General features: G+C 45.2%; 2 protein-coding genes across 2 annotated transcripts in view; one reads left to right on the forward strand and one right to left on the reverse strand.

The window, feature by feature from the left end:
• Positions 1-12,035, reverse strand: part of LOC311048680 (inositol 1,4,5-trisphosphate-gated calcium channel ITPR1-like) — a 184,039-nt gene that overhangs the window by 108,213 nt on the left and 63,791 nt on the right. The window contains exons 18-19 of the mRNA XM_084061942.1: positions 5,966-6,085; positions 4,771-4,965 (exon numbers count right to left, since the gene is read on the reverse strand). Of these exons, the coding sequence (XP_083918068.1) occupies positions 4,771-4,965; positions 5,966-6,085 (315 nt within the window). The remainder of the gene's footprint in view (positions 1-4,770; positions 4,966-5,965; positions 6,086-12,035) is intronic.
• LOC311048349 (N-terminal Xaa-Pro-Lys N-methyltransferase 1-like) lies at positions 1,353-2,033 on the forward strand (the record flags this gene model as incomplete). The annotated part of the gene is made up of 1 exon (XM_084061581.1): positions 1,353-2,033. One exon carries the CDS (start codon positions 1,353-1,355, stop codon positions 2,031-2,033), a length of 681 nt encoding a protein of 226 aa, XP_083917707.1.

Consider the following 12,035-nt stretch of genomic DNA (forward strand, 5'->3'; position numbering starts at 1 on the left):
ACAGCAGCTTCTCAATCCAAATGTTCAAACGCCAAGGAGAACAAAGTGAGTTTTGAAACGTGATTTAAACACAGGCAGGGTTTGAGACGCTCTAACATGGGGTGGAAGCTCCTTCTACAGTGTGGGCGCTATGAAGGAAAATGATCTATCTCCCCGGGTCTCCAGCTTTGTTGCTGGGACCTTAAAGGAGAAATCCGTTCATTTTTAGTGTTATCTTTGATATGTGGCAAATCACTTACCAACGTAGAAATGCCCATTGACTTACTCCACAAATCTCCAAAACCTGGCAACCTGGTGTTGCCAGGCAGAGAAACAAGCAACGAGCGTTAGCGCGTTCTGTTATTAGCGGTTAGCTTGTCGGGACTATCATCGCCTGTAATGGTCTCATGGGGCTCCACAATGAGTGCTAGGAGAAAAAAAACAGACTTTGCATTTGTTAAAATAGGCGAATTTGGGCTATCTTCGTGCCTCGTATTATGCCAACGGTGGGGGTCGACAGGGGGATTTGTGGAGTAAGTCAATGGGAATTTCTACGTTGGTAAGTGATTTGCCACATATCAAAGATAACACTAAAATGAACGGATGTCTCCTTTAAGGAGTGACTGGTCAGTCAGTAGACATTAAGGAGTGACTGGTCAGTAGACCTCAAGACCCTTGTAGCATTATTGTGAGGTAGAAGCTCTGATATGTACAATGGTGCCAACCCATTTAAAGACTTAAAGACAGACGTTAAAGTCTTAAACTGGACCCTGTAACGAACAGGGAGCCAGTGTAGGGAGCCAGTGTAGGGAGGAACCCCTAGTAAGAGGCGAGCGGCAGCGTTTTGGACTAACTGTAGGCGTGACAGGCATGCTTGGCTAACACCAACATAAAGTGCATTATTACAGCAGTATTACATCACAGCTGTGCGGATGTAAAGAAAGAAGTAGGTGAAATTATTATTAGTGCAACAAGTTCCATCTTTCTTTTGTTGTTTTCCTAGACAGGGCCCGTCTAGTATGAGTAAATCAATTGTTTATTGGGCCTGAAGGGCTTACCTTATATATACACAGTATGGTGACGGGGTGACGCAACATTCGGTTTCCATAGCAACAGGACGTGTCATCATGTCCTCCACATAATTGGTGACTCCTCCTCTTGCTGACAGTAACCAGTAACCAGAAAGGACTGTGTTCAGACGGTGACCAGTAACCAGACAGGACTGCTGCGTTCAGACACTGACCAGGGACGAGAAACTGTGTTCAGAGGCTGAACAGAGACCAGACAGGGCCGTGTTCAGACGAGGGAGCACACATCAGTGTGTACATGTCATCATACCATGAAAGAGACGGTGGACGTTTAGAGATGATAACATGAGCGATGACGAGGACGAGACGAGCTTCTACTCCAACGCAGAGGAGTACTGGAGGAACGTCCGTCCCACCGTGGACGGCATGCTGGGCGAGTACGGCAGCATCTCCGACATCGACCTCCGCGCGTCCAGGGCGTTCCTGCGGACGTTCCTCGGCGAGGAAGGCCAGGAGGGGAAGGCGGGCACGGGCCGCGCCCTGGACTGCGGCGCGGGCATCGGCCGCGTCACCAAGGGCCTGCTCCTCCCTCTGTTCAGCGCCGTGGACATGGTGGACGTGACCAAGGAGTTCCTGGACGAGGCCGCCTCCTACCTGGGCCGGGACGGCGCCGAGCGGGTCGGCAGCTACTTCTGCTGCGGGCTGCAGGACTTTGTGCCGGAGCGCGGCCGCTACGACGTCATCTGGATCCAGTGGGTCATCGGTCACCTGACCGACGACCACCTGGCGGACTTCCTGGGCCGCTGCCGCGCCGCCCTGAGGCCCCGCGGCCTCATCGTCATCAAGGACAACGTGGCGCACGCCGGAGACGGCGCCGTGGAGGACGACGAGGACAGCAGCGTGTGCCGCGAGCTGAGCATCGTGCGGAGCCTGGTGTGGCGGGCGGGGCTACGCGTGGTACGGGAGGAGCAGCAGATGGACTTCCCCGAGGAGATCTACCAGGTCCACACACTGGCCCTCAGGTAGAGACATGAGGAGATCTACCAGGTCCACACACTGGCCCTCAGGTAGAGACAGAGACATGAGGAGATCTACCAGGTCCACACACTGGCCCTCAGGTAGAGACAGAGACATGAGGAGATCTACCAGGCCCACACACTGGCCCTCAGATAGAGACATGAGGAGATCTACCAGGTCCACACACTGGCCCTCAGATAGGAGAGACATTGTAAAGTGGTTATATACATGACCTATAGGTATGTGGTATAGGTTATACACATGATCTATAGGTATCAATGTTTGTATCAACTAGACCATACCCGGTCGACGCATCCGTGGGGGGATATGTGCACATGATCTGGCAACCCGGGAGGCAGTTCGTCCCATAGCTGGGCAGCCCCGTAACCATGGCGACAGTGTTTGACACAAAGACGCTAATAAGAAGCTGAGATTTGGTGAAATTGAAAAACGGGCTTCACAGTTAAGTTCAGATGGTAATGGTCAATGGCTGTGTGCAAAATCAGAGCAATTGCTCCAGCCACTAAGGAGAACCGGGTAGCTTCACCTACTCACCACTACAGACAGACTCACCCCTTACTAGAATTATAGTATGAGCGGAGTGCACAGATCGGTGAACCAATAGGAGCCCACGGATGTTTTCTCCAGAGATTTTGAATCCGCCCCTCCAGACCATGGGCAGGCTAGTTGGACTTAAGCTGGCTGATGGAGCAAAGGTTTCTCCATCTGGTATATATCACTCTGTCATGTGTTGAAATATTTAATGATGTGCTTCCCCGAGTAAGATGTACTGAGGTCACATGACATTATGACTCAAGATCCAGTTGATTGTGTAACGGCTCAGATGGGCTGTATGAACCCAGCCAGGTCCGGAACGTCTTCTTCTGCATGGCTCTTCTCTTCAATAAACTGACCATTGGTCTGGTCTGTCGTATCTAAGAATGTCTCTTACAAGATGAGGAGACACTAGGTCCACACCCTGGCCCTCAGACACCGTATGGATAGCCTCGTTTACTCATCTCCGAGGAGAAAAGCCTGGAGATCACATCCTGATGCAAAGCTTCTAAAGGAGGCGGGACGTCCGTCTTATGTATTTCCCCCGGAAACAACCTTTTTTTTCGACCAATCACAACACATTTCATTCACAGAGAATGTAAACAGATTTGTAAAGTGTCAACGTCATTTCCTTGGGCGGTGCTTCCGTTCAGACACTCAAGCGGCTACTAGGTGTTGCCCAGCGTACAGATAAGCAGAGATGAAGATGATATAATAGACCATATTCACACGGAGGCCATGTTGCTATTAACCCATTAAGACCTGGAACTGTGTCAATTTTAGATTTGAGCTAAGAAAGCATTATTTTACACTTTGGGCTATTCAAAAATAGCAGATCTACAAGCTCATAGCGCGGCACCGAGTGCCGCGCTATGAGCTTGTAGATCTGCTATTTTTGAAAATTCGTGAAAATGTGTGCAAATCTTTGAATATATATTTCTTTAAAGCGAACATTTTTTACTCAAATCTTTGCTTCTGGGGGTCCCTGGAACAACATATTTTGATGGGGGTCCGCGGCCAAATACATATAATTTTGGGGGTCCTTGACATGAAAAAGATTGAGCACCACTGATACAGAAACATAGGTTTTTCAGAAAACTGTTGAGATTTAGGAGACATGTAGAATAGGCTTCAGGTCTCAATGGGTTAAGTCAATGAAGTGCCACCCCGGTTGCCACGGCAACGGGGTGTCACTTTCAATGTTAAATTCCAAAATGGCCGCCGTGTGAATATGGTCTATAGCTGGAGATGTGTAGATGTGACCCCCGGGCAGCTCAGTCACTAACAAGGTTATTATAGTGACAGTAATAGTGTTGTTAATGAGGCTGTGCTGTGCCTTCTATAGCAGTGGTTCTCAAACCTTTTGGTGCCAAGGACCCCCAAATAGACACTTATTAGACCGCGGACCCCCATTTGAAAAGATAAGCCAGGGACCCCCATAATAGAAGATTTGTACGGCTCTCTAGCAGTGATTCTCAACCATTTTAATTTCAAGGACCCCCAGTTTGACATGCATTAGGCTACGGACCCCCATTTAATGGCATGTATGTCTCTGGGACCCCAATTCATATTGTAAAATCAATATTAATTTAACTCAGAGAGTGTACAAATGGAACCAAATGGACCCGTTAGGGTCCATTTGGTTCCATTTGTACACTCTCAGAGTTCCAGACACATACGGGTCCATTTGGTTCCTATCCGTCATTTAGCTGGGGACCCCCTGGAACCCCCTCAAGTACCCCTGGGGGTCCCCGGTCCCCACTTTGAGAACCAATGTTCTATAGAGTTCGGAATTTGTTTTAACTTTTTGTTTGCAATTTCAGTTCAGATTTAATTTGTGTTTACTACTTTAGTTTATTTCTGTATTTCTTTGTATTACATTGTTTTAGTTGAGTTTTTATTAGTTTTACTGTTTGTTTTATTTATTTATTTTTAATAATATGGATTAGAAAGGGACCAGATTGTATTAGTTTTACTATTTGTTTTATTTATTTCTTGTAATATGGATTAGAAAGGGACCAAAAAATGCCTAAATTGCAGTTCTACAAGCCAAAGGCATTTTCTAGACTAGAGGTTCACATAGCCTACAATACAGGGCAGGCTATATACTATATATACTATTGCATTATTGTGGTCATGCACATGGCTACATATTCAACTAGAAAATGTGCTCCTCGGGGGTGGGGTTTACCTGTAGTAGCTGATGACCTCCTGGTCCTCCTTCTGGCCCTCCTTGGCGTCCTGGGCCAGCTCCCTGATGCTCTTTGATCTGATCTCCTTGTTGCTGTCCTTCCAGAAGAGCCACACCTCCTCCTCGTCCTCCTCAGACTCCACAGAGTTCTCCCCGATGGACGCTCCCTCGATCTCAAACCTGGACAGCACCAGCCTGGACAAAAGGACAGCATCCAACATTATCCAACATTAACCCTTACAACATCCAACATTAACCCTCTGGACACAAGGACAGCATCCAACATTAACCCTCTGGACACAAGGACAGCATCCAACATTACTCTGGACACAAGGACAGCATCCAACATTACTCTGGACACAAGGACATCATCCAACATTATCCAACATTAACACTTACAGCATCCAACATTAACCCTATGGACACAAGGACAGCATCCAACATTACTCTGGACACAAGGACAGCATCCAACATTAACCCTCTGGACACAAGGACATCATCCAACATTAACCCTCTGGACACAAGTACAGCATCCGACATTACTCTGGACACAAGGACATCATCCAACATTACTCTGGACACAAGGACATCATCCAACATTACTCTGGACACAAGGACATCATCCAACATTACTCTGGACACAAGGACAGCATCCAACAATACTCTGGACACAAGGACATCATCCAACATTAACCCTTACAGCACCAGTCTGCACACAGGGACAACACCATTCAACATTAATGTTGGATGTTGTTGTCCCTGTTAACTCAAATCTTTGCATCAGGGGGATTCTACTAATGTCTTCTGAATCATAACAGTTTTTTTTCATGTCAAGGACCCCCAAAATGATAGAAACACCCCCATCTCAAAATATGTTGTTCCGGGGACCCCCCAGAATCACAGATCAGAGTAAAACTAAATGTTTTTAAAACATATACATATATATTCAAAGATCTGCACACATTGTCCGAGATAAAAAAAAGAAAAATAATAGCAGATCTACAAGCTCATAGCATGGCACTCGGTGCCGCTTATTGTGTGTTGTTCTCTTGTTTATTTTAGTATTTTATACTGAGTGTTACAGCACTTTGGTTCAACACTGTTGTTTTAAATATGCTCTGTAAATAAAGTGGATTGGATTGTAGATCTGACGCAGATGTGTTCCAGGTCTGAATGGGTTAACATGCTGACTCACTTGGTCTCTATGAGGATGTCTCCATTAGTGGGGTCCAGCACAGCGTTACAGATGAGCTCCTGGGTCACTGGGATGGACTTGTTCATGGAGACACACAGGTCTGACAGGTAGTCCAGGAACCTACGGAACACAAGGGCCTCATTTCAGAACAAATACAGCTTCTACAAGTGGATCTACAAGTGGATCTACAAGTGGATCTACAAGCCTACAACGTGTTGTTGTTGCTATTTATTTTTAGCGGCGCTAGAGGTATAGAGCGGATCCTGCTCTATACCTGACTTTGTCCGTGTTCACCGTCAACGTTCTGATTGGTCAGACCCGTCAACGTTCTGATTGGTCAGACCCGTCAACGTTCTGATTGGTCAGACCCGTCAACGTTCTGATTGGTCAGACACGTCAACAAAGTGATTGGTCAAGCTTCACGTGACACATGGCTATAAACACATTTTAAACACATATCAATGACAAAATGTATCAAAGGCGCCGCTAACTTCACACAGGGTGTGATTTTTTTTTTTTTTTTTTTTGGGGGGGGGGATATGTGTTGAAAGTGGTTAATAAATGTGTGGTTGCAGACAGAGCTATCTATCTAATTGTTTTGTGTCAGGTCACCCCTGTAAAAAAAAAGACCTTTTCACCCACGCCACCCCTGACATTGTTACTTTATAGCAGTGGTTCTCAAACTTTTTCATGTCAAAGACCCCCAAATTGACACTTATTAGCCCACGGACGCCCATTTCAAAAGATATGCCTGAGGGACCCCCATAAGAGAAGACTTTTTTTTACGGCTCTAGCAGTGATTCTCAACCATTATAATTTCAAGGACGCTCAGTTTGACATGCATTAGAGGCTACGGACCCCCGTTTAATGGCATTTCTATCACTTGGACCGCAATTTATATTGTAAAATCAATGTTAATTTAACTCTGAGAGTGTACGAATGGAACCAAATGGACCCGTTACAAGCTCACAACGTGTCACGTTGTCACATAGCATGTCACATGCAAATGGACGGGGCATGGGTTGAGATCATAGACTGTATAAATGAGATGGACAAAGCCACTCCGCTGCTTTCTACAGACCAAAAATGAAGCCGATTGTTCCAAGACTGTAGGTCCGCCATCTTTCAATATGGCGTCATATCCTGCAGAATGCGACCAGACCATTATTGGTTGGGTAGCTTGTCAATCAAGAGCGGGTGCGGGGAATGAATGCTATTGGTTGTGTAGCTTGTCAATCAAATCATCCCGCCCCTCCTAGAGAATAGCCTACTTTATCGTCAATTTTAAAATAAATAGGACAATAATTTAGCAAAACGCACATCATGATGATTGAAAGGAGACTTTAAACTAGCGACTGGAAGCATATAAAATGTATGACAATTTTTATTACGGTAAGAAAATCTAGTCTAAAGTTTGTCAAAAAACCCATTCACTTGCGTTAAAATAAATTCTTTCTGACACCGGCAGGTCGGCGCAGGGTAAAACAGCGCCACTCTGGCCATTCATAAGCTTCCGTGTTGGCCTCATCGTAAATATCCAAGCCTTGGCCCTTGGTTGAGATGAGTGTCAGTGTTTGACCTTAAATCAGATTAATCTACAGAAAACTAAAAATGTTCAGAGTTGGGACGATATGCATAAAAGAAGTGAATTTAAGGTTAAATGTGAACCACTAGGATCTGGCTGAGACCCCAGACCACGGCCCTTGTTAACCAAACGCTAACGTGCGAACGAGAACCACATAAAACCACCTGTGTGACACACATGATTCTACCATCAATTACATCTGCCGGCAGAATTCAATTACACGTATGATGCACCATATATATATACACACACACACACACACACACACACACACACACACATCTATACATATCTTCAAACAATGTACTCTTTCTACACGTGTGATTAGCGTGTCCAATGAGCAGAACATTCCAGCGTTCATTCATTTAATCAGACTTAACCCATTAAGACCTGAAGCCGATTCTACAAAATGTCTTCTAAATCATAATTTTTTTTTGGAAAAACCTATGTTTCTATATCAGTGGTTCTCAAACTTTATCATGTCAAGGACCCCCAGAATGATATGTATTTGGCTGCCGACCCCCCATCTCAACATATTTAGTTCCAGGGACCCCCCCAGAAGCACAGAATAGAGTTAAAAATGTTCGGTTTAAACAATATATTTTCAAAGATTTGCACACATTTTCATTTTTTTTCCTCAAAAATAGCAGATATACAAGCTCATAGTGCGGCACTCGGTGCCGCGCTATGAGCTTGTAGATCTGCTATTTTTGAATAGCCCAAAGTGTAAAATAATGCTTTTTAGCTCAAATGAAAAAGTGACACAGATGCGTTGCAGGTCTCAATGGGTTAAATAAAGCAACATGCACCAGACTTACATTAAAAACATTCAGCAGACTCACATTAAACATTCTGAACGTTAATACTTGCACCAGACTTACATTAAAACACACACACACACACACACACACACACACACACACACACACACACACACACACACACACACACACACACACACACACACACACACACACACACACACATTCCATGGATCATTTGGAACGTAATGTAAGTCATGTGTTACAAAAGCTACACTATGTTAAGGTCCTGATTATGTTATCCTATATCAACATTGCATAGAGGGTGGGTCGTTGGTTCTAGGGTTTTTGCTGACCAGACTAACTAAGGTGTCTTGCAGACCATCGGTTCTTGCGGACCATGCTAACGAAGGTGTCTATAGACCAGAGGTCTTCAACGTTTTCAGGCCAAGGACCCCCTAGCTGAGAGAGAGATTAAGCAGGGACCCCCTACTCTATTTTGTATAAAATTGTGTTTCAGATTAAACGTTTTTGCTGCTCTTTTGGCTGCTCTTTTTTCACTCTACACCTATACCTCTTTGCCAAAAAATAGCAGATCTACAAGCTCACAACGCCTCGCAGCACGAGGCGTTGTGAGCTTGTAGATCGGCTATTTTAAAGTTCTCCTCAGAAAAGCGATGCCAGGGTTCAAGTGGTTAATGTAAAAGATATATATATATATATATATATATATATATATATATATATATATATATATATATATATATATATATATTTCACACAAAGATTTGCCGGACCCCCTGTAGTAAATCTGAGGACCCCCTAGGGGCCCCGGACCCCCTGTTAAAGACCCCTGCTATAGACACATTTCCAGACAACGTCACACTGATAAGAACCAGTATGTGCGAGCAGGTCAAAAGAACCCCACCTCTCTTTAGATGTAATGTTAAAGTGGTCACAGCCTCACGTGTAAAAATGGATCCCATCAAACTTTCAGAAGCCGTTTTCCTCCCAGTGTGGAAGAAGAAGGTTTAGGATGGATGTTTACTGGATGTTGAAATATATACCTGGGTTTATGTTGTGTCAACATGTGTGTAAACAATTATAGCCATTCTCAAAGCGGTTGTCCCCCAAACCCCGCCTCCAGTCACAGAGGGAGCGCTCTATGATCACCAAACCCCGCCTCCAGTCACAGAGGGAGGGGCTCTATGATCACGGCACCAGAGCCTGCTTGATCACACAGCTGTATCCCCTCAAACCTCATTCATCATCCGCCGTGTGAAGGTGTTGCGCGCAGAGAATAGCAGACCTCCAAGCTCACAACGGTCGCGTCCGCAACGCGTTGTGAGCTTGTATGTCAGCTGTTATCGGTGCGCAATACCGTTGTGGGGTGAAGTATATATGTCTCGCCAGGAGCGTCTCACCAGCCAACACACAGAGGAGGTTGAATCAACTGAAACCAGCAGATCCCCAGAGTGCTCCCCAAAACAACAGGTCTGGGATCTGTTGGTTCTCAAAGTGGATCATTGGTTCTCAAAGTGGGGTCCGGGGACCCCCAGGGGTCCTTGAGGGAGTTCCAGGGGGTCCCCAGCTAAATGATAGATTAGGCAACAAATGGACCCTTATGGGTCTGTAACTCTGAGAGTGTACAAATGGAACCAAATGGACCCTTATGGGTCCATTTGGTTCCATTTGTACACTCTCAGAGTTAAATTGACATAGATTTTACAATATAAATTGCGGTCCAAGTGATACAAATGCCATTAAATGGGGGTCCGTAGCCCTAATGCATGTCAAACTGGGGGTCCTTGAAATTAAAATGGTTGAGAATCACTGCTAGAGCCGTAAAAAAATCTTCTCTTATGGGGGGACCCTGGCATATCTTTTGAAATGGGGGTCCGCGGGCTAATAAGTGTCAATTTGGGGGTCCTTGACATGAAAAGGTTTGAGAACCACTGGAATAGATTACATGAAACAGGCACCTGCGTGTGCAGTCTCAATGTTGGTACAGTATACGCGAAATCCGTCTATGTTACCTGGGTTCTCGGTTTGATTGATTGATTGATTGATGTATTTTATTTAGTAAGACATGAGAACAGTACATGACAGTACATAACAGTACATGGAAGTACAAATTCGCAATACAAGGTCTACTAAACTGGATAGCTCAGTTAAGCACGTAGCTTGTTTAAGATGAGATCCCCATGCACACAAATCATGATGACATATAAGAGACAGACAGATATACACACTACTATACAGAATGTCATACAATCAGTTTACAGGTTACTGGTATGAAGAGTGAAAAATATGTACAAAAGAAGAAAGAGAGAGGGGGGGGGGGGGGGGGTAGGGGGTAGGTTAGGTTAGGACACGGGGTAGGTTAGGACTTGGACAGGGGCCATTTTTGAATTGCGGCCTCCTGAAGGTGTATCTTTAGGGCATTTTTGAAAGTGAGTAGGGTTTTACACTCCTTTACTCCTTTTGGTAGGTCATTCCACATTTTTGATGAATAGCATGAGAACGAGTTCATTCCCTTTGTTGTGCCAAATCTGGGTTGAACATGGTTTGTGGAGCTGCCTCTGGTGTTATGATCATGGACTTGATTAACATTTAGGAAGTATCTTTCCACTCAAACAGAGAGCGTCTCCTTTCAAACCCCAATGGTTCTAATCAGCCCCCCGCCCACAGGAGTGGCCCAATTCTCTCACAACTTGCTACAAAAATCCCTCATGAAAAAATATATAATCTACTACCTTTCATTTTCAACCTTCACATGTGTCTCCTTCTCTAATAATCAAAAAGTGCTATATATTTCATCTCGCAATTTACTTCCGGATGGTTCGTTTTGCACTTTTTTTGCCACATCGGTCACGGGAAAGAAATACGCGCTGCCGTGGTCTATGGAAACGAGCCCAAAAGTGCACCCAAATAAGCCCAACATCGCTTATACAAACAGTCAGACCTGGCAACGCAGCCTACGCCAATCATGCGTGAGAGATCTACAAGCTATGGGGCAGAGACGCCACCGTATCTTAGCAACAACTACAGCGCTCACTCTCATTGGTCGTGTCACGCTAAGAGCAGTCTCCAGACAATGGCATCGCAGACAGCTTGCTGTTACTGCTGTAGCCATCACAGTTAGTCCCAGCGACGACGGACAGGGCGCTGTGATAGCTGCCATGTCGCTAACGCTAACGTGGTTGTCATGCCTGCAGCGGCTGTGCAATCACTTTGTCAACAATGCACGTTCGTGTGCTGAATGTCAATATTGCTGCTCAGTTAGTCCCCCCCCCCCCCCAAATTGATCTGGGGACCCCCCCATTCTGTTTGACTCCGTTCCACAAGTACATATTGTGAAAATAGCCGATCTACAAGCTCAAAACGCCTCACGTTGAGAGGCTTTGTAAGCTTGTAGATCGGCTATTTTCTACATGACTGCCTCTTTCTTACATTCTTTGACAATGTGGCCCATGTTTTCATAGTATAGTTTGTTGACTACTTTTGTTGCAGAAATGCTCATTTCCTTTACTTTCCTTTTTTTATTGTCTCCGCCAGGCCGAAAGGCATGGCGCAAGACTATGTTTCACCCCCTGTCCGTCCGTCTGTGATAGCTAATCTCTCACATCGTTGACTTGATCGCAGCAAAATAACAGCCCGATGAGTCAGTGAGAGCTGGATAAACGAGGTAAAATGTGTCAAAAGGAGTCTGTACGGCTGTCGA

This window comes from Gymnoscopelus microlampas (assembly GCF_963454915.1).
Source record: "Gymnoscopelus microlampas genome assembly, chromosome: 7".
NCBI classification, from domain to species: domain Eukaryota; kingdom Metazoa; phylum Chordata; class Actinopteri; order Myctophiformes; family Myctophidae; genus Gymnoscopelus; species Gymnoscopelus microlampas.